Here is an 18084-nt window from a genome sequence, read left to right on the forward strand (position 1 = left end):
CTTATCAACCTTGATCTCAGATTAGTGTTATCTACAGCAAAAGCGGTAATAATTCCTTTTCAGTGCAGAAACAAAGACTTTTTAAACCGTATATATATTTCATTTTATAACATAGGAAAAAAACCCCAAAATAAGATCCATAAGAATAGCAGCGTTCTCTCAAACTTCGCCTATTAGAATTTGACAGATTGAGATAGTGCAAGTCTTTTATTTTGAAAAGGCAACGAGCGGATGTTGATTCGGAAGCGCTGTTGTAGCAGTTTCCTCAAAACTAGCTATACAGCTAAACACCTACGTTAGTACAGTGTAAACTTTGTCTCGTGGAGCAGTGGTGTACACGTTCACACTTCGGGATAAGCCTTTCATACGGTTATGACTTGACTGTGGTGTCGGCGGCGACCGACCTCAAAACCTTTTTGTTTTTTAAAAAAAAGCTCCGCATCACTTAAATCAAGAATCCGGACTGAGCAGGATGCTAGCATGTATCGTTAGCAAACTGCTGCAGGGAATTAGCTGGTTAGCTTCCACATCCAGTCAACTATTATGAGGCTGAAGCTTCCCTCTTATTGCTCTCACTTAGGTTAAATACTGACAGCGCAATGAACACCGAGGCGATAGTGATCCGAATAAAAACGCCGACAGGAGACATGGACTCGTCCGTGGACTGTCCGTCTCTTCTGAACTTCAATGACTTGCTCGTGAGTCTGCCTCATGCCAACTATCACTTGTCACTCACAGACACACTGCACAAGTCAAAAACACACGGACTGTTTCTGACTCAGCGTGTCGTAACCCTGCCTCATTAATATTTGTCAGTCTAATAACCATCCTTAGCTGTCTGGTCCTAATTCACCCTGTCAAACATTACAGGTCGCAATCAGAGATGTCATGCCTGAAGCCACTGTCACGGCCTTTGAATGTAAGTACCTGCTTTAGAGTTAGACTGCTGTAATGCTGCAAGAGGAAATTGGAAGCTTTGAATGACTGTGTTTACACACCAAAACAATAGCACTGTAATGTAGGGACTTGTAATCACTTATCAGATTGGTCTGAAGGAGAGGAGATCTCATGCAGCTGTGTGGGACACTTGTTTATCCCGTCATAAACAGTAAGAACCGATCCCTGTTGTCATGGGCTAGACTCTAGCCCTCTTGAACGGGATTCATGTATCTGAGAGAGTAAAAAGCTTCACACATTTTCATTGTGTTAGCTTCTCTCTTCTCTGTTCCCTTTTTTTTACTACTCGTGTTAACCTCTAGCATGCGTTTTATCCTGACATGCCATAGCTACTGTACTAACTGATTGATTGACAGGAACAGTTGAAGTTTCTCTCATTCAATCAAATTAAGATTTAGCCTCTTGGTATAGGCACCATTCAAGCCTGTTTACGGGTAGAATGCAAAGAGTTTGATTGACATACAAACATAAATACTGCTTACTGAGTGCTTTTATACGTTATATTTTATTGTATGATTTTGATTGTATGTTTTGGCTCCCCAAATTTTGCTATTGCATTAATACTTAATATGGAATGATATGCTTTTTTGTGTGCATGCCTTGATTTTATTAAATGTTTATTATACGTAAAAGTGTTGTTTTACAGTATCTTCTGTTTATATTTATTATACCACACTTGTTACTGCAAAAAAAATCTGTTTTGAATTTTCTCTGTGATTTCCCCCCATCCCCATTATTAGTATTTTATTTTTTACAGTTGTACTGTTTTTGTGTTGTTTTTTTTGTTTTTTGTTTTTTTTAGACGAAGATGAGGTGGGAGACAGAATCACAGTAAGAAGTGATGAAGAACTCAAAGCCATGTTGTCATATGTGAGTACATAAATGTTGCATGCAGTACTTTGACCAAGTCAGGCATAATATCCACAAATTAGAATACTGTGCGAAAGTCTTGAGCGACCCTTGCTTCCTCTTTATATTTTGTTTCGAACAAGCTGGACTTTGTAAGTCTTTAAAGTGCTCTTGAGCATAATTCTCTAGGCTATCTGAAGGTCAGGATATTGGCTGATTTTTTTTTTTTTTAACTAGTTTTCAGTTCAGTCCTCCTACCTGACCATTTTCAGAGGACTGATGTTTGTTGTTTTGAGCTATTAGTCAAAAATCACATATCTCAGCAAGGTGTGTCAAGAAATCTGAAGAAACTAAACAAGTGGAGAACAAAAGAAGATGTGGTAGGCCTAAAAGTATTATTTACAGTAGATGAAAAGATGAAAAGTACCTGAAAGTCCACAGAAAGGCATTAAGGCATGGGAAAGCAAGGGTCAGATTAACATGAAGAAAGGTAAAGCAAAAAAGAGACAGAGAATTTTTTTTAAAAGGGTGGGAAAAAAGACACAAAGGACAATAGGTCACCAACTGCTGCATCTGTAACAAAACGCATTCAGCAAATAAAAAGCACCTGATAGAGGATAGATACGCAAACGTACAGTCTTTCTGTGTGTATGAGTAATAACACTCATACACACAGAGTGTGATTGTGTGGTTTTCATGAAAGTTACTTGATTATGAGTTTGAGAAACAACAACAACAGCCACTGGTAGCCAGAGGTGACAACCTAAATTACACAAGAAATGGACTGAAAATATGTGGCAACAGGTCTTATGGAGTGATGAAGCTAAATTTGTTTAAAGTTTGTTGAGTTTAGGTTAAAGGTAGAACAGTGAGTGTCTACAGCTATCTGTTAAACACTGTGAAGGCTCCGTCATGGTTTGGGGCTGCAGTTAAGCCTGTGGTGTTGGAGGTCTTGTCAAAGCTGATGGATTCTGAGTGCAGAAAAGTGTGGCCAGACTTTGATACACCATGCAATCCCATCTGGAAAGTGTGTGCCTGGCAACAGCTTTATTATTCAGCATGACAATGATCCTAAACACACTGCCACTGCGCAGAAAAACACACAATTGAACACAGTCAGTCATGGATTGGCCTCCCCAGAGCCCAGACGTCAATATTTTCGAAACAGTGTGACAGAGAACAGAACAAAAGGCAGCCAACATCCAAAGAAGAGCTCTGAATGTCCTTCAAGAAGCCTGGAGAAATATTCCTAAAGTCTATTTACGCAAATTAAAAGAAAGATTGTCTAGGACAGGGGTTGGCAACCTGCGGCTCCGTGTGGTTTGTGAAAATAAATTAGTTTTTGTAAGTAATTAGCTGAAGTGTATTTTATTTATTTTAGTTCTTTTTTAACTTGTAGTTCTAAATTGGAAGATTATTGTGACATATAAATATAAATGTATTTATATAAATTATATTCTATTATTTTTTGATCGCTCAAAATAAGCGTCACACTTGCGGAAGCCGGTATACCCGCCGAAACGCCATGCATTTATCGAGACTTTCAACCCCAGGTAGGCCAATTATGGACCTTCGGATCCACATTATGTCAGCAGCTATTCTCCACCATGAACTATGTTAAAAACAAACACCGCTCACGCCTCACAGATGACAGCTTACAGTCCTGCGTAAAGGTGAAAGTGACTTCGTACAGCCCCGATTTGCAGACGCTGTGCGCAGAGGTTCAGGAGCAGAAGTCCCATTGTAAACATATCACGGCAGACCCGACGATGTTTCCATGAACACGCATCTCTTTATTGACCACTTTTCACACACGGTTGCTGTACGCATACAGCCGGCTGTAGCTTTTCAGCTCACAGCCCGACACACCAACACAACAGCACAGATAGCACAGACGTTAAGGCAGCGAGGCGCGATTGCGGGTGCCGCTCAGGTGCGTCCGCCTCCCCTGCAGCGGCGCTGCAGACCACGCCCCGCCACACACATTAACCAGGTAAAATACATATTTAGGCAGAATTTTGCAAATATCTATTTTTCATTTTTCAGCAGCATAGTGCTTTTTTTTCCAATCATTTTTTTTTAAAAGTCAGGTCAAGGCTCCAAAAGCCCAAAGGTGATTTAAGGGCGGCGGCTCACAACAGTTTTTCTTTGCTACATGGGTCATTTTAGTTCAGCTGGGTGTCTTTCCTTTTGTTATATTTCTTTAAGAGTTCAAAATGTGTTAATTACATAAATAAAATGTAATTTTCTCTGTAGCACTTCATGGATTTAAGCAACACCTTAGTTGTTTACACAAAGCATAAAGGTAAAAAAAAAACAATATATACAGTGTTATCTTCATTTTAGATGTCAAAAAGTACTTGCGGCTCCAGTGTTTTTCTTTTGCATGGAAATTGCGTCAAAATGTCTTTTTGGGTGTTAAAGGTTGCTGACCCCTGGTGTAAGAGAATTCACACTGTTTAAGAATAAATATGGTCACACCAAATATTGAATTTCAGACTTGTTAGAATTATACAAGCTCTATACATATGCTGTATTTCTAAGTATGTCTGCACATGTGTCAATAAATCACTGCACCTATTTCCTAATTTCCTAGCAAAATATAAAGAAATGAGGGGTTGATCAAGACTTTTGCACAGCACTGTACATGCCAGGGTTATGTTTTCCAGTTATGCTGCTGTATTGTAGCATTCTTACTGTGTGCCAATTCCTCATTGGAAAGTAGTTCTGACAGAAACTGTTCACATTCAATCCTTTGTGCAGTTTAGATGACATGGCCAAGAGCATGTCTGAACTACATTTGAGCATTTTGAAAGGTCCTCCTCCTTTATGTGTTCTGCACTATTTTGGTTAATTTTTTTTGTGCAGCTTTTTAGAGCCATTTAAGTGTCTGGGGTTTTGTATATTGTATCGTTTGGAAAGCTTTTGAGGCACGTCAAATTGACATGACACAGTAACAAGGACGTTGTTCAGATTTTCTGTATTTTTTAAGTGCTTTGCTCAGCGCCATAATAAAGCCACTCACCTCTCTTTTTATTAAGCAAAACCTTAGACCCAGTCAATCCTCAACAATCCTGAACTCTCAGTTTGAGTGTTTACCTTTCTAGCTCGCATGGACTTAAGGTGTAAATAAGTCATTTTAAGAATGGTTTGAAAAAACCTTTAGTATTAAATATGCTACACCAAAGTTTTTAATGTTAAATTAAAAGGCGTTCTTCGATAGCCACCAAAACCATGGTTGAATTCAAAATGACCTCATCAATCTGGTGAGTTACATCAAATACTATAAAATACTTGGCCTAGAACGAGAAGCACAATTTTTCAGGTAGCAAAACATGAGACGGCAAGATGCTGATTTGATGGCAATCTCCACTGACGTAGTTATTTATAATATAACATGAAGAAATTGAAGCCATAGAGCCTCATCTAGTAGCAGTTAACCTATGGCAATATTCAGCAGCACACATGCAGACACGTCCCACATCCCCTTCAGCTCCCTCAAATACTGCAGTATATTTTCATATTCGACCATACTTACTGTTCATGCCGCGGACAGTAAGAGTAATGGCGTGTAATGGGTTTTCTGTATGAAGTACACTGTAAACTAAATGAACTGTCAATTTTTATTATTTATTATTCAGTACTTAAAGTTTTGCCTCATTAAAGAGCAGCCCCCCTGGGCTGCAGAGTTGTTCAAAATCTACTTTCATCTGTGGATGTCTTTTACCCCCCATCAGCTCACAATGATGCTACTAGAGCCACAGGCACAATTTACACTCCCTGCTTTTTTTTTTTGTCCATTTTTGTCATGCATTCACTTGTGGTTGCTTTTTAATCATTAAGTAGCATAGGGTAGCAGGGTGATTAAGCAAAAAGAGACAGATGTTGTGCCAAGAAGTGTTGTTAAACAGACGTGGAAAAGGCTTTGACCTAAGCAAGTTTTGTTTTCCACAGATCCAGCGGATGTTGTTCTGTGCACTGTCCTGTTAAAGCTGGAGTAATGGTTGAGAAAGGGGCAGTGTTTACAGTGGGACAAATTATGATTTGATCTCCTGCTGAATTTGTACGTTTGCTCACTTACAGTGAAATCAACAGTCTCTAATTTTTATGGCAGTTTAATTTTAATGGAGAGAGACCAAAATTCAACCAAAATCCAGAAAAACAAATCCTGTTGCATAAAACTTCTAAACTGATTTGCATGTCATTGAATGAAAAAACCATTTGATCTCCAAGCAAAGCAGGACTTAGTACTTGGTAGAAAAACCCTTGTTGGAGAGTAGAGCAGTAAGAGGTTTCTTGTAGCTGGTCTTCAGGTTTGCACACATCTCAGGAGGGACTTTTGCCCACTCCTCTTTACAGAAACTCTCTAAATCCTGTAGGTTTCTTGGCTGCCTCCTGGCAACTCAAAACTTCAGCTCGCTCCACAGATTTTCTGTAGGACTGAGGTGTGAAGATTGACGAGGTCACTCCATGACCATAATGTGCTTCTTCTTTAGCCACTCATGTGTTGCCTTGGTGGTCATCGTCATGCTGGAAGACCCATCCAGCACCCACTACCCATCTTCAGTTTTCAGTGAAGTAGATTCTCGTCCAGGAGTTTAAGGGTGCATGGCCCCGTCCGTTGTCATCTTGATGCGATGAAGTTGTCTTTTACCCTTAACAAAAAAACAGCCCCAAGACATAATGTTTCCACCTTCGTGCTTGACATTGGGGATGTCGTTCTTTGGGTCATACCCAACATTTCTCTTTCTTCAGACACGGTAGGTCGATGCCAAAGAGCTCAATTTTGGTTTCCACAAAATTCCACAGCAGCTTCAGACTTCCATGATGCTGACCAACGTTGACTTGATGGTCATTTTATATTTCTTTCATTATATGTCTGTGTGTGCACACAACCAGTCTGTAGGAGGTGTAATTCTGGCTGGGTTGAAGGGGATTAAATACTTTTTTGTAATAATTCTGTCTTGCTCCATTAAAACCACGAACTTGCATTAACATTAGAGACTCTTAATTTCTATGTAAATGTTGGTTGTTTCTATTTTGATGTCAGCCCAAGAAGTCATATGTCTGTGATTTCAACAAAAAAGAAAAGTTGTCATTTATCATGGGCTAAATGTTTAGTTGTATGTTACATGGAAAATATCGCAATTAATTACAGAACCGTGCAGACTTGTTTTACTTGTTAGATAAAATTAGGCCGACACTGTGGTTTGTTTTTATTGCATTTTTATTTGTCTGAAAAAATGCATGTCCAAAAACCTTGAGTTCCTTGTAATTTGTTGCAGATGAAATGAAAATGTCTTTTATTTTGAGCAAAAATTGATATTTTCTTAAAGAAACATTGAAACGTGTATTGTTTTTGCTGGCAGTTACACTTTTTGTCTTTATTCTGACATGCCTTAGGTGTATATAAATTTATGACTGACCCCTGCCTCTTTCTACAGCGCCCAATAGAAATATTAAGTATCCACAACAGTGCACAGCTTTTCCCACAGATTTCAGACCCCATTTGTTCAGTGAATTTTTGGCAAACAAATCTTGGAGCCTCATAATGGCTTTCTACTCATGGGACTGCCAGCTGTACAAAAAGCTGCTGATCACCTGGAAATACTGGGCTCACTAGACTATAATTTACGCTAGCCGTGTACTTTGAATGTTTTATGCAAGTGTTATGCATTTCAGCTCTGGATTGCATTTGTATTTAGGGTTTTTTTTCCCCTGTTGTTTGCTGCCTTTTGGCCTCCGTGGAGACTAGTGGCTTTTTGCTTGAGTGTTATTAATTCCAGGTGAGCAGACAGCCATTATATGAAATTAATAGGAATTAAGGGAAGCAGCATGATAGGTGAAATGTGGGATAATTCAGTTTCTTCACGGTTGCTTTGTGTGTGTCTGTGTGTGTGTGCGTTTGGGAGGGTGTGTATATTTTTATTAGGAAATGTATAATCAGGCTTTTAAATACGCTGTCAGTGCACAATGTTTGCTTTCTTTCTTTCTTCTTTTTTTTTTTGTCTTGTTCAAGATCTTTGCTTTAACATTGCCCTGCGAAAAATTCACGCTCGTGATTACTGAGCAAAATTAATGCTCAAATTCAGCACTTAATTAACATCAGTCTACAGAGGGCATTTATTGTGAGAAGTATCCCCCAGCACTAAGAACATTGATTGCTACATGCTCCTGCGAGACCCGCTAGACTTCCAGGCATTTCTAATCATTGTTCGACACCTTGAAAGACAGACGCCCCCTGTTCAAAGTTAAAGACCAGCCTATGTCAGGTGCTTAAAAAAAACAAAAAAACATGTGACCTCATCCCTTCCTCACTCAGCTCCCCCTGGAGGTAGTGGCGCTAATTCCACCATTCCCATTTGCTCTTGGTCTGCTAATGATGATGAGACTCACACTTTCTCTCTCTTGCACTCTGGCTTGTCCCTTAAGGCTGAGCGATGGTATTTGGGATCGGACACTGTTTAGTTATTGGCCAACAATGGAGAATGTCTTTTAATAACACACCTACTACAGATTAGGTGGTAATTGCAGCCTTAATCAATAAGCTAGCTGAGCGGAAAATTAAAGCGTACGTGAAAAAGCCCGAAACACCCCCCCTCCCCCCCCCGCCCCCCCCCCCCCCCCCCCCCCCCCCCCCCCCCCCCCCCCCCCCCCAAACACACACACAAACACACACACACACCATGTTTTTTTTGCTATTAAGACCCATTGTTCAGATGCGGCCTATTGAGAATGCTGGAGGGCGAAAGCAGAGGGCTAGGAGCGAGGAGGGGATCTGACAGTGATAAATAGGCCTTTTAATAACAGCTGTGCCACATGGGTAGCCATTCTGATCCATTCCAATCCAAGCCGTGCCCATCGTCCTCCCTCCTGCCTCCTCAGTGAAAGAGCATTTACATTTTGCTGCGATCACTCAGTACTAGTTTGTAAATGAATTACAATAAACTTGTGTATGTGTGCACAATATAAAGACATCGTCTCAAACTCAACCCCTGCAAAAGCAGAAGACATCAACAAAACGCACATAAGTAAACACACACACACACACTCTCTCTCTCCCATGCTCACACACACTTGCGGTTTAACAGATGGTTTGGTTAACTGAAACATCAATTATTGCATTGCCTTGGCAAGCAACCGAGAGGCTCCAGAGTGCGTGCATGCACGTGTTAGTCCTGTAGGATATGAGTGTTTGGTGAGCTGTTGACCTGGAGGAGAAAAGGGTTAATGCTACACTCCTTCAGAACAAGCCCACAGGGCATTGGTCCTCATCTGCAACAGATTTCCGCACAGCATGCTCACGTTTTTTACAAAAGACTGTGGATTAATTCTGGTGGCAGTTAAATAAACATTTTGTGTGTGTGTAATACTCTAAAATTAGGCCATGTAGTGTAGGGTCAGATCTTCAAATTTAAGGTTTTTCTACCTCTGTCGTGTGCTGATAACATTCTTGTACAGATATTATCTGTGAACTTAAATGCATGTAAAGTCATTTAAATTTAGTGTCACACTCGACTGTTTGTCATTTGCTTTTCCCCTTTTAGTACTGCAACACAATGAATGAACAACGCATAAATGGACTGCTGCCGGACCCTCTGCAGATTTTTCCAAGAGGTACAAAAGTGAGATGTTCCATTTTTATCACGGGCTAGGCGATGCTAACGGCTGCTTTGTAATTAACGTGGTGACAATTAATCACCAGCACCATTTAAATATATAAAAATATTCACACTTTATTTGTAAACGCCTATTTTACTAAAATTAGTGTACATGACCTGCGCTGTTTTCACAAAAATGTGAGCATTTGGTGAGTAGGCGTAACAGTGGAGCCTCTGGATAACATTAAAATTCAGCGGCTGGCTTTGTTGTTGGATGTCATTCATAAATCTACATTTCTTTTGCTCCAAGGGCATTCAAAGTGCATGCTTGTGTTCAGCTCAGGCTAAGCCTTGCCTGCATCTCTGGCATTGTGCAGTTTCTGTTCCTAAACTGGTTTTCATAATGAGGGCCTTTTCATAACATAGTTTTGCTATATTTTCAGCTAGTTTTCACAACGCTCAAAGACATACATAATCTCTAACAGGCCCTAGGGGAGATGTGATGAAACATTTTATTGTCTCCCTTTAGCTCTCTGGCTCACTCTGTTTCTCTCTCTATCTGCCCCTCTTTCCTCTAACGCTGTGATTGTTTTCTTTCTACCTAACTACCAACCAACCATCTCAAGAGACCAACAGCTCAATCACTCTCTTGTCCACAACTAATTTTTTAGTAACTCTCATTTCATCATTTTTTTCCTTCATGAAGAACTGATTCCTTTTCACCACATTTGTAAATGGCCCAGTGATGTGTTCTACAATCTAGTCAATTACTGTTTCAGCCGGCAAGACTCCAGGGATCCGGAACATACATGGCCTGAAGGTACCTATCTCAATAATTGTTTCGGCTGCCTTACACAGAGAATGAGGGGAGGGGAGGGTGAGAAGTTGAGTCAAATGGATTGATAATGCTGTGTTCCACTTATTGAAATGTCAATTGAAGTCAAGGCTCTCCTTCTCTTTCACTCATTGTCTTGCTCCCCTCGACTATGTTTATGCATTAGCATATCTGGCTGCGGCTGTAGCAGGGCCTGTCTCTCTGCTTTTCCATCCGTCTCTCTGTATTCTTGATTCTCATGCTGCGATAGTCATTTAAGAACAAGGTGTTATCTCCCCTCCAGAGTATTATGATCCTCTCATTCCCTATGATAGAAAGAGTGTCAGCGTTGGTTAGAGAAAAAACTAAATCGGGCAATAAGAAGATGTCATTGTTCAACCATGAAATTGTCATTACAAGCCCCCAAATGGCCTCTCGCAGACCTTCCCATTTTATGTTAGGCATATGTTGCTATTGAAACTCACTGCTAATTACCATGGGTTAAATGACTTGACACCTCCTCCATCTCTCCAGATGATCCATATTATATCCATCTGCATTTCAATGATAAAATCCCCCACCCCCCCACCCACCCACACACACACACACTCACAAATAATACTTTATGTATCCTATGAGGAGCTTTGAGAAGTGCTACTGAACCGAGTCAGTTTTTTGTTTTTTTTTAAAGGTCAAGAGTCTGTTTTGAGAATACGATGTTCTTTCCAGAAAACCTTTAGTCTTTTGCTAATCTTTCCCTGCTTTTCTCCTGCTTTAATACAAAAGTAATTGGCCGAGGGAAGCCCTGTGTGCCTTTTTAAATGAGGTTTTCTTGGGCACTAATTAAAGAGACATTCCCTGTGCTTTAGTGGACCCAACGCATTGGCCTTTTGATCTCAATTAATATGCTATTTTTAGTATCTCCTTTAAAGGGTCTTGTCTCTCCTTTTGTGTTCATATCTAGGTTGAGCCTGGAGGTCTTTGGAGTAAACATAGATGCAGATGAATAGATGTAAAGAAAAAGTCTCCCACGAGGCACGAAAATGGGAATGTCTTAAGTTTTCGTCTGGACTCTCCCAGCTGATTTTTGCTGTCTTTCTTCCTGTGCTTTTATGCAAATAAAAATTTTCTTCTTCTTCATTTGGCTCTTTTTTTTTTTTTTAAACAGTCAATTGACTTCACAAGCTGAAACGAGAGGCTTGTGTTTTATTGTCCATGTGACCGTGTGCTGTTTTTTTTGTGTGTGTGTGTGTTTTTACATTCTTATGCCTGTCTTTGCACACCTTCAGGTTAATACAAGGCCTAATCCAGCAAATGACTGCAGTCACGCTGTCCCAGACTCTATAGCTAACAACAGGTGAGCTTTCTGGGGCACAAGGATCATGTTGCACTACCTGGAATAAACAACTAAACCTCTGGTTGGTAAATGTGGTGAAGTCTGATATACTGTTTTCTGTCCTCCAGCTTAAAAAAGTCATCTGCAGAGCTGAAGAGGATCTTGACAAATGGCCAGGTTAGTGTGTGCTTTGGGGTTTCTGTACGATTCCAGCCTGTAATCTTACTGCTGTTGCTCTGAGACCTACTGAGGGGCTGTGGGCATGTCATACAGGGTGTGTATTTGGATGTTGTCTCGTCACGCTGACTGCACCCAATATATAGACTTGCTCTCTCCTTTCTCACTCACACGCACTCTGACTCTGTAACTAGTGTATGCATTCAGACACAGTGGCTATCATGTAGGAAGAAAATTAGACATACAGCCTTCCTGGTTTCTGCCTGATTGTTGGGGTTTCACTGTATTACTGTGGGGTCTTTATCTTAAAATATACAGTGCCTTGAGGTGACAGTTGTTGTGATTTGGCACTGCATGAATAAAATTGGAATTGAAACCATCATTTCTCTTTACCTCCATCTTCTCACCTTGCTATCACATTAGTTGTGGTTAAATTAGGGAGGGTCCATTATCACGTGTTGTGTGCAGGCATGTTTACATGCTTACTGCACAGCCTGACCCTTATCAGTACTCATCCACAGTCTAAATATCAAAATAGGAACTTTTTAAACGAATGTATTGTTAGTCTGCAGCCTCAGTGAACATCACACACACTGAGGTCATGTTGAACGGAGGCAATAATTAGAAATTAAAAATATTCACTTTATTTTGTTAATTAAAAAATTATACACGCAAATAAAAGTACTTTTAAAAAATAATGACAAATACAAAAATGTATTTTTGGCACAAATCTTAAGTTGTGTAGTTACCAAAACGTGTAGTGGATTTATTTTGCTTTTATATTTTTATTTTGCATTATTAAGGGACATATTTTAATATTGAATAGTGATGTTTTGAGTAATTTTCACCCTAAAATCTTAGCCCAGGACAAACGTTACATAATGAACTGTAAAATGTATTTATGAATTGAATACATGATGGCTGTCTTACATAAAAGTATGCTGATATTATACAAAACAACAACATACAACTCTTACTTGTTTTTTCTTGGATTTTATTCTGCCTTCTTCAATGCTTAGTTATTTATATTTACATAAGCTTTGCCTCAATCAATTATTTCATCGTCCTGGTTGGAAAAATCTACAAAATGTACAAGAGGAGGGAGCTACATGATCACACCCTGACTTAAAAAAAAAAATAAATTATGAAATGATTGAAAACAAATCATCATTAAATCCTACAACATTCAGCGTCCCACTCGCCCAAACACAGTGTTGTTTCTTTGTTTTAAATTGGACAGCAAAACCTTGTATTGATCTCTTCTCCTCCTTCTCTTATTTTGTTTTTCACTCCTTACGTCGCTGAACTTGGACTGACCTGAATTCTTGTCTTGTTTATAGCCTTCAATTACAGTGCAGTCCCATCTCCCTCACATGCTCACATCTCTGTCTCTCTGCCAGTTTAGTTACACATGTAATTCAGCGGTTGTATTGCTTCTCATGTTATAACATCCACTTACAATCAGTGTAATCCTGGGTGTGTTTCCTTCTCTGCAGATAAATGCCCAAGATATCCACTATCAGGAGCAACTTGGCCATGGAAATGGAGGCACAGTTTACAAGTAAGTGTTTGTTGGCTCTCACGATGAGGCACCAGCATTGCAAGGCCAAAGCACTGTAATGGATAGTGACACTGAAGAGATTATGGTGCATTCAGTAAGCCTGAAAAAACTGTACCTGGCAGATATTCAACAAGAGTGGCTACTTTTAGATTGAGTGTGACTTCTATCATTTTTCTGTCCACTTTTTCTAACAAAATAGGACTCAAAACTGCATTTTGTGTGAAGGGTTTTCACTCCTCACAGCACTCTTTCTGTTCAATTGTGTCTCCATCTATCACTCACTGTTTGGTGGGGCATCTGTCAGGCTGATTTTCATCTGTACCTTCATTTTTTTTTTTTTATTCTGGGTTGAAGGTTGCAAACATATATGATATCGATTTGGGGCTGTAAGGTATGACAGCCATTGACTTAATTGGCCTATAGTAAAGCACATAACCTACCACCAAGAAGACTTCCATCCTTTCTGGCTAGACAAATGTATGACTGACCTGATAACGTTGTGACAAGGTTGGCATTTGTGTCGCTCCTTCTATCTTTCTTTCCCCTACCTTGTGCTTTCTCTTTCCCATCAATCCTCAGCTATTGAGCTGTTTTATTGAGATTGAAGTATTGATCACTGCTCAGACTAACCTTGGCTTGACGGAGTGCTCTGCTTCTGATAGTCCAACAAATCCAAACGTCTATCTTTTTTATTTCTTCATCCTTTTCTTTCCAAACACCTTTTACTCTTTTATGATTTTTCTGAGGTCTTTTTTTAATATATATATTTATAAAGCTGCAGTTTCTTATAGTTGTCATAGAATAAGATTGTTCATCAGTTTGGCACCAGAAGTGGTTACACTGCACAGGGGAAGGCCAATACTGCAAACCCAACAACTTTTCAGTCAATTTAGCCCAGCAAAAAATCTATATGCAATGCTGCTGAACTTTCTAAGGTTGAAAGGAGACGATTTTGAAAAAACAAAACAAGTAATTTTTGCTATTTGTGTTCTATTTATGTGTTTATCTAATTTTAATTTGGCTTTTATTAGTATTTAATGAACATGCTTTAATTATTTGACAGATACTTTTGCAGGTCAGAATCATTTAGACAAGCAAAGGAAACCAAGTGTACTGAAAAATGTGCATGTTGACCGCTCACTCTCATGCCATCTTTACTATGTGTGATGCTAATTCCATTTAGCAAATTTTGTGACATAGAAATGAGGCGATGCTGTGCCCTCTTCAGGACCTGCTGTTCATTCCAGCTTATATTGGGCCTATCACTTGTGAAGAGCACTACGATAAGCTCCCCACCTTTTAACCTCTTAGCCCATTTATGACCTAGAGCCATTTAGACTCAATTGGATGTTACCAACATCTCAGCTCTCCATAGCCACATGCTGACCTAACCATCCATCAATGTCAGCCTTTGTTTTTTATTACACACTCTTTCAGAGGTCCATCTTGTCCGCCACTCCTACTGACTCTACGTCTTATAAATACAATAACAAGGACACACAGGCTGTACTTGTGACTCGTGGCGGTGCAATTAAAAGAAGCACATTTGCCTGGCTGTGGTGACATCTACTTAGACATCCACGGCTGCTCCTTTAGTGTCTCAGCCCATTTTCTCCATTGATTTTATTTTTCCTTCATATTGATCATTGCGTTTCAAATGGCTGTGCTTGACTGGTTGATTGCTCTTAGATTTTCTAGTTGTCTGAAGAACCAGAGGCATTGTGTTTCCATATATCTGTCTTTTTTTTTTTTTTTCAATTTTTTGTTTCCTTTATTAAATTTGGTCCAATATATGAATTTGTGCAGTGATGGGTAAGAACTAGAGCCTTAACAGGTATACATTTTGGGGATGGATAACTTCACCCATAAATGCTCAAGCCTTCTCTGAGTGAAACTGTTTCCAGCTATGCTGCAGTGTTTGGCGTGATACATGGATGTCCCACTCTAAACACTTGATCTGCATTTTTACCAAACTGGAGAACAGTGTTGGTCAAGTAAAGCTATTTAAACCTATTTGCTGCATATTCCAGCATATAAAATAAAAGGCGGAGGTTTGCCCTGGTGCAGGTGTGTCGCAGCGGACAGTGGAAGGATCCAGCAGTTTCTCTGTGAATTTCACATTTCCGTGGCAGCGTACTCGGTGCTTTCTCGGACGTTTAGGGGGTTTTTCGTTGTAAAAAGAAGTTTTCTTCCCACACAGTGAGCAGCGGACGCTAATGTTTTTGTCACTTTTTACGGAATCAAACTCAAAGTAAGGTCAGTATTTCCTCGCTTTAAACGCTGCACGGTCATATGCTCTCCCGTACTCGTTATATTATCCATTGTTGATCTGTTGCCACGAACGTCGCACTCGCTTACGTCACTGTCACGAGACACTCTTGCAAAAAAAAATCACGGTTTTAGTAACGCCCTAACGCAGCGTGCTTACGGGAAAGTAACTATAATCGAATTGCCTTTTTTTGCAATAGTAATCTCTTACTTTACTCGTTACTTGAAAAAAGTAATTGGATTACGCGTTACTGCCCATCTCTGCTTGAGAATAAATAGCACCTTTTGTACCAATCTTAATGTTGAGGATGTTGATCCAAAGACCAAATGGCAGTATCCATTGGAGGAGTCAACAGTGGTTCATAAAGTGTGCTCAACACTCTTTTTAAGCATTCAAGGTGAGGATCAGACTGTTGGTCGTGCTATAACTTCCTGAATCATCTAAATCGGATAATTTACTGCCTGCAATCATACCCGGACCTACTGCACATTAAAAACACAGGCGTACTTTTTGACTATACCAATACATTTCTCACTCATCGCCTAACCTTCCTTCAGGTTTAGCTTCCTATCATCACATCCTCTGTCCTAAAATCAAATTCAACTTGATGGGTTACCTGCGTGCTTTGTGCATGTGCTCAGCCCAGGACTTCTATGGGGCAATGTACAAGGCTGATTTTGAAGTGGTGAATATAATTTAGATGAGTTATGGTTTTTGATATTTGTATATGAAGACCTGTTAAGCTAACTTGGGTCTCATTAATGCACATCTATATCTGTTTCATCCACAAGAGGCCTGTTCACAAAAATATTGAGCGTTTTTCATACAGTGGTAAAGAAACCTTTAAACGCTTTTTATTTGAACTCTGGATTTCTGCTCATAATGTTTTGGATAATTAGGGAGCCTTTTATGTCTCTGTGTTTGGGTTTCTGTCAGTCTGTGGCACTTGGGTGACCGGTGAAAGCAGTATCAGGTGAGGGAGTCAGGGAGAGAGAAAGGCAGCTCGTCGTCCATGTGGCAGTGTAAGCATAGCACGTTAGCCCTGATCCAGGAGGCCGATCTCTAACCCACGGCCCCAACTTCAGAGACATAGAGAGAGGCCCTATGAATACTGCATGATGAAGCTTTTATTACAGAGCGAGCTAGAGTGTAAATAAGATCCAGGCAATGGGGCACGTTTACTGGGGTCAGATCAGGGGGAAGTGGCAGGGGGTGGCTATGTAACCTTGTCCCCATGTCTCCTGCTGTCACAAGCCTGTCACTGTAACTCATACAGGGATGTTCGGCCCTGAGGCAGTCAAGGACAACCTCAGAATAAAGCTTCAGTGCAGTAGAGGTCCTATTGCATCTCCACCCCTAAAACATGCCCTGAACATGCATTTCTTTAAACTTGGAGATTAAGAAGCTAGTCACTGTTTCTTTTGTGGCCTCCTTTAGCTGCAGAAACCGCCATCAGATGTTTCCTATAGTTGAGATGTTTGTAACTTGAGACTTGCATGACGAGGAAATAACTTGCAGAGGACCGCTCTTCCTCCAAAACCATGCAAGTCCATCAATATTTCCAGACTTCATAGAACAGCTCTGTTATAGCTTGCTATGCATCATAATTGGCTGAGGTTAAGATCATTGTAGAATTTGTACTTCCTTTATTCCTGAAAAGCAGTGTTCAGTTTTTCAACATTCTTAGCCTCCTCAGTGAGAACAATAAGTTGTTTAGCACGGTGAAGACGTGGTTTAATCTCCTTTCAGGCTGCCACACTTACACAGCCTGCCCAGTCAGTATTTAACATGTCTACCCCTGCAATCTTGCCTCAATTAACATCTTTGTCTTAATTAAGAAGCAGCAGTCATGCTTAACTGATATTGATTGTAGCTTAAAGGAAGACCGAGACATCAAAATGAAAACAAGGCTATCAGCCTTCGTGTTCAAAGAGCTCTGGTCTAGAAAGATGACGCTTAAATTCTTAAACACTGTATCCGTCTTGAGGCAAAAAGAAATGACAGTGTGAAATCAGAAGAAGCTAATGGAAAAAATATTTAACAAAAAACAACAAAAAAATCTGGCCTTCTTGTTTTATCTGTAAAATTTGGCTCATGGCAGACCTTTGTCATGGGTCCTGACACAAATTGAAGTTGCAAGTAATTCAGAGGATTATTTAAGCAATACTGACTCTACTACCTGTAGATTCAAGGAGGGCATAGAAGCTGAGACCCTGTAGCTATCAGTGAATTTAATAAATTGTTTAATATGTGAGGTTACTGTTTCTTCTCTGGACACCTTGAAATAAATGACAATCACTTAAATGTCTGAAGTTTGTCTTTAATTAGGGGAAAAAGAGAAATGTGGCATGGCTGTAGTCAGAAAGCCAGAGCCAAAGTTAGCTCTAACTGTGGGTAAAAACCTGAAAGGCACTAATAGGTACCATTAATTAAAGGCCTGGGACAGTTTAGAGGTATCTGTCCGAAGAGAAATGCGATCCTCCAATCTTAGACACATTAATCACACCTTGTGCAATGCAC

At 39.9% G+C, this 18084-nt stretch overlaps 1 protein-coding gene across 2 annotated transcripts in view; it reads left to right on the top strand.

Annotated features, from left to right (window-relative positions):
• The first annotated feature begins 221 nt into the window (after window positions 1-221).
• Window positions 222-18084, top strand: part of map2k5 (mitogen-activated protein kinase kinase 5) — a 58393-nt gene continuing 40530 nt past the window's right edge. For both annotated transcript variants that reach the window (XM_005939169.3, XM_005939173.3), the window contains exons 1-8: window positions 222-698; window positions 871-919; window positions 1760-1827; window positions 9354-9423; window positions 10187-10227; window positions 11511-11578; window positions 11686-11734; window positions 13231-13295. In XM_005939169.3, coding sequence (XP_005939231.2) covers window positions 600-698; window positions 871-919; window positions 1760-1827; window positions 9354-9423; window positions 10187-10227; window positions 11511-11578; window positions 11686-11734; window positions 13231-13295 — 509 coding nt within the window. In that variant the 5' untranslated portion in view covers window positions 222-599. The remainder of the gene's footprint in view (window positions 699-870; window positions 920-1759; window positions 1828-9353; window positions 9424-10186; window positions 10228-11510; window positions 11579-11685; window positions 11735-13230; window positions 13296-18084) is intronic.

This window comes from Haplochromis burtoni, unplaced genomic scaffold (genome assembly GCF_018398535.1).
Source record: "Haplochromis burtoni strain Fernald_Lab_line unplaced genomic scaffold, NCSU_Asbu1 Contig_263, whole genome shotgun sequence".
NCBI classification, from domain to species: Eukaryota; Metazoa; Chordata; class Actinopteri; order Cichliformes; family Cichlidae; genus Haplochromis; species Haplochromis burtoni.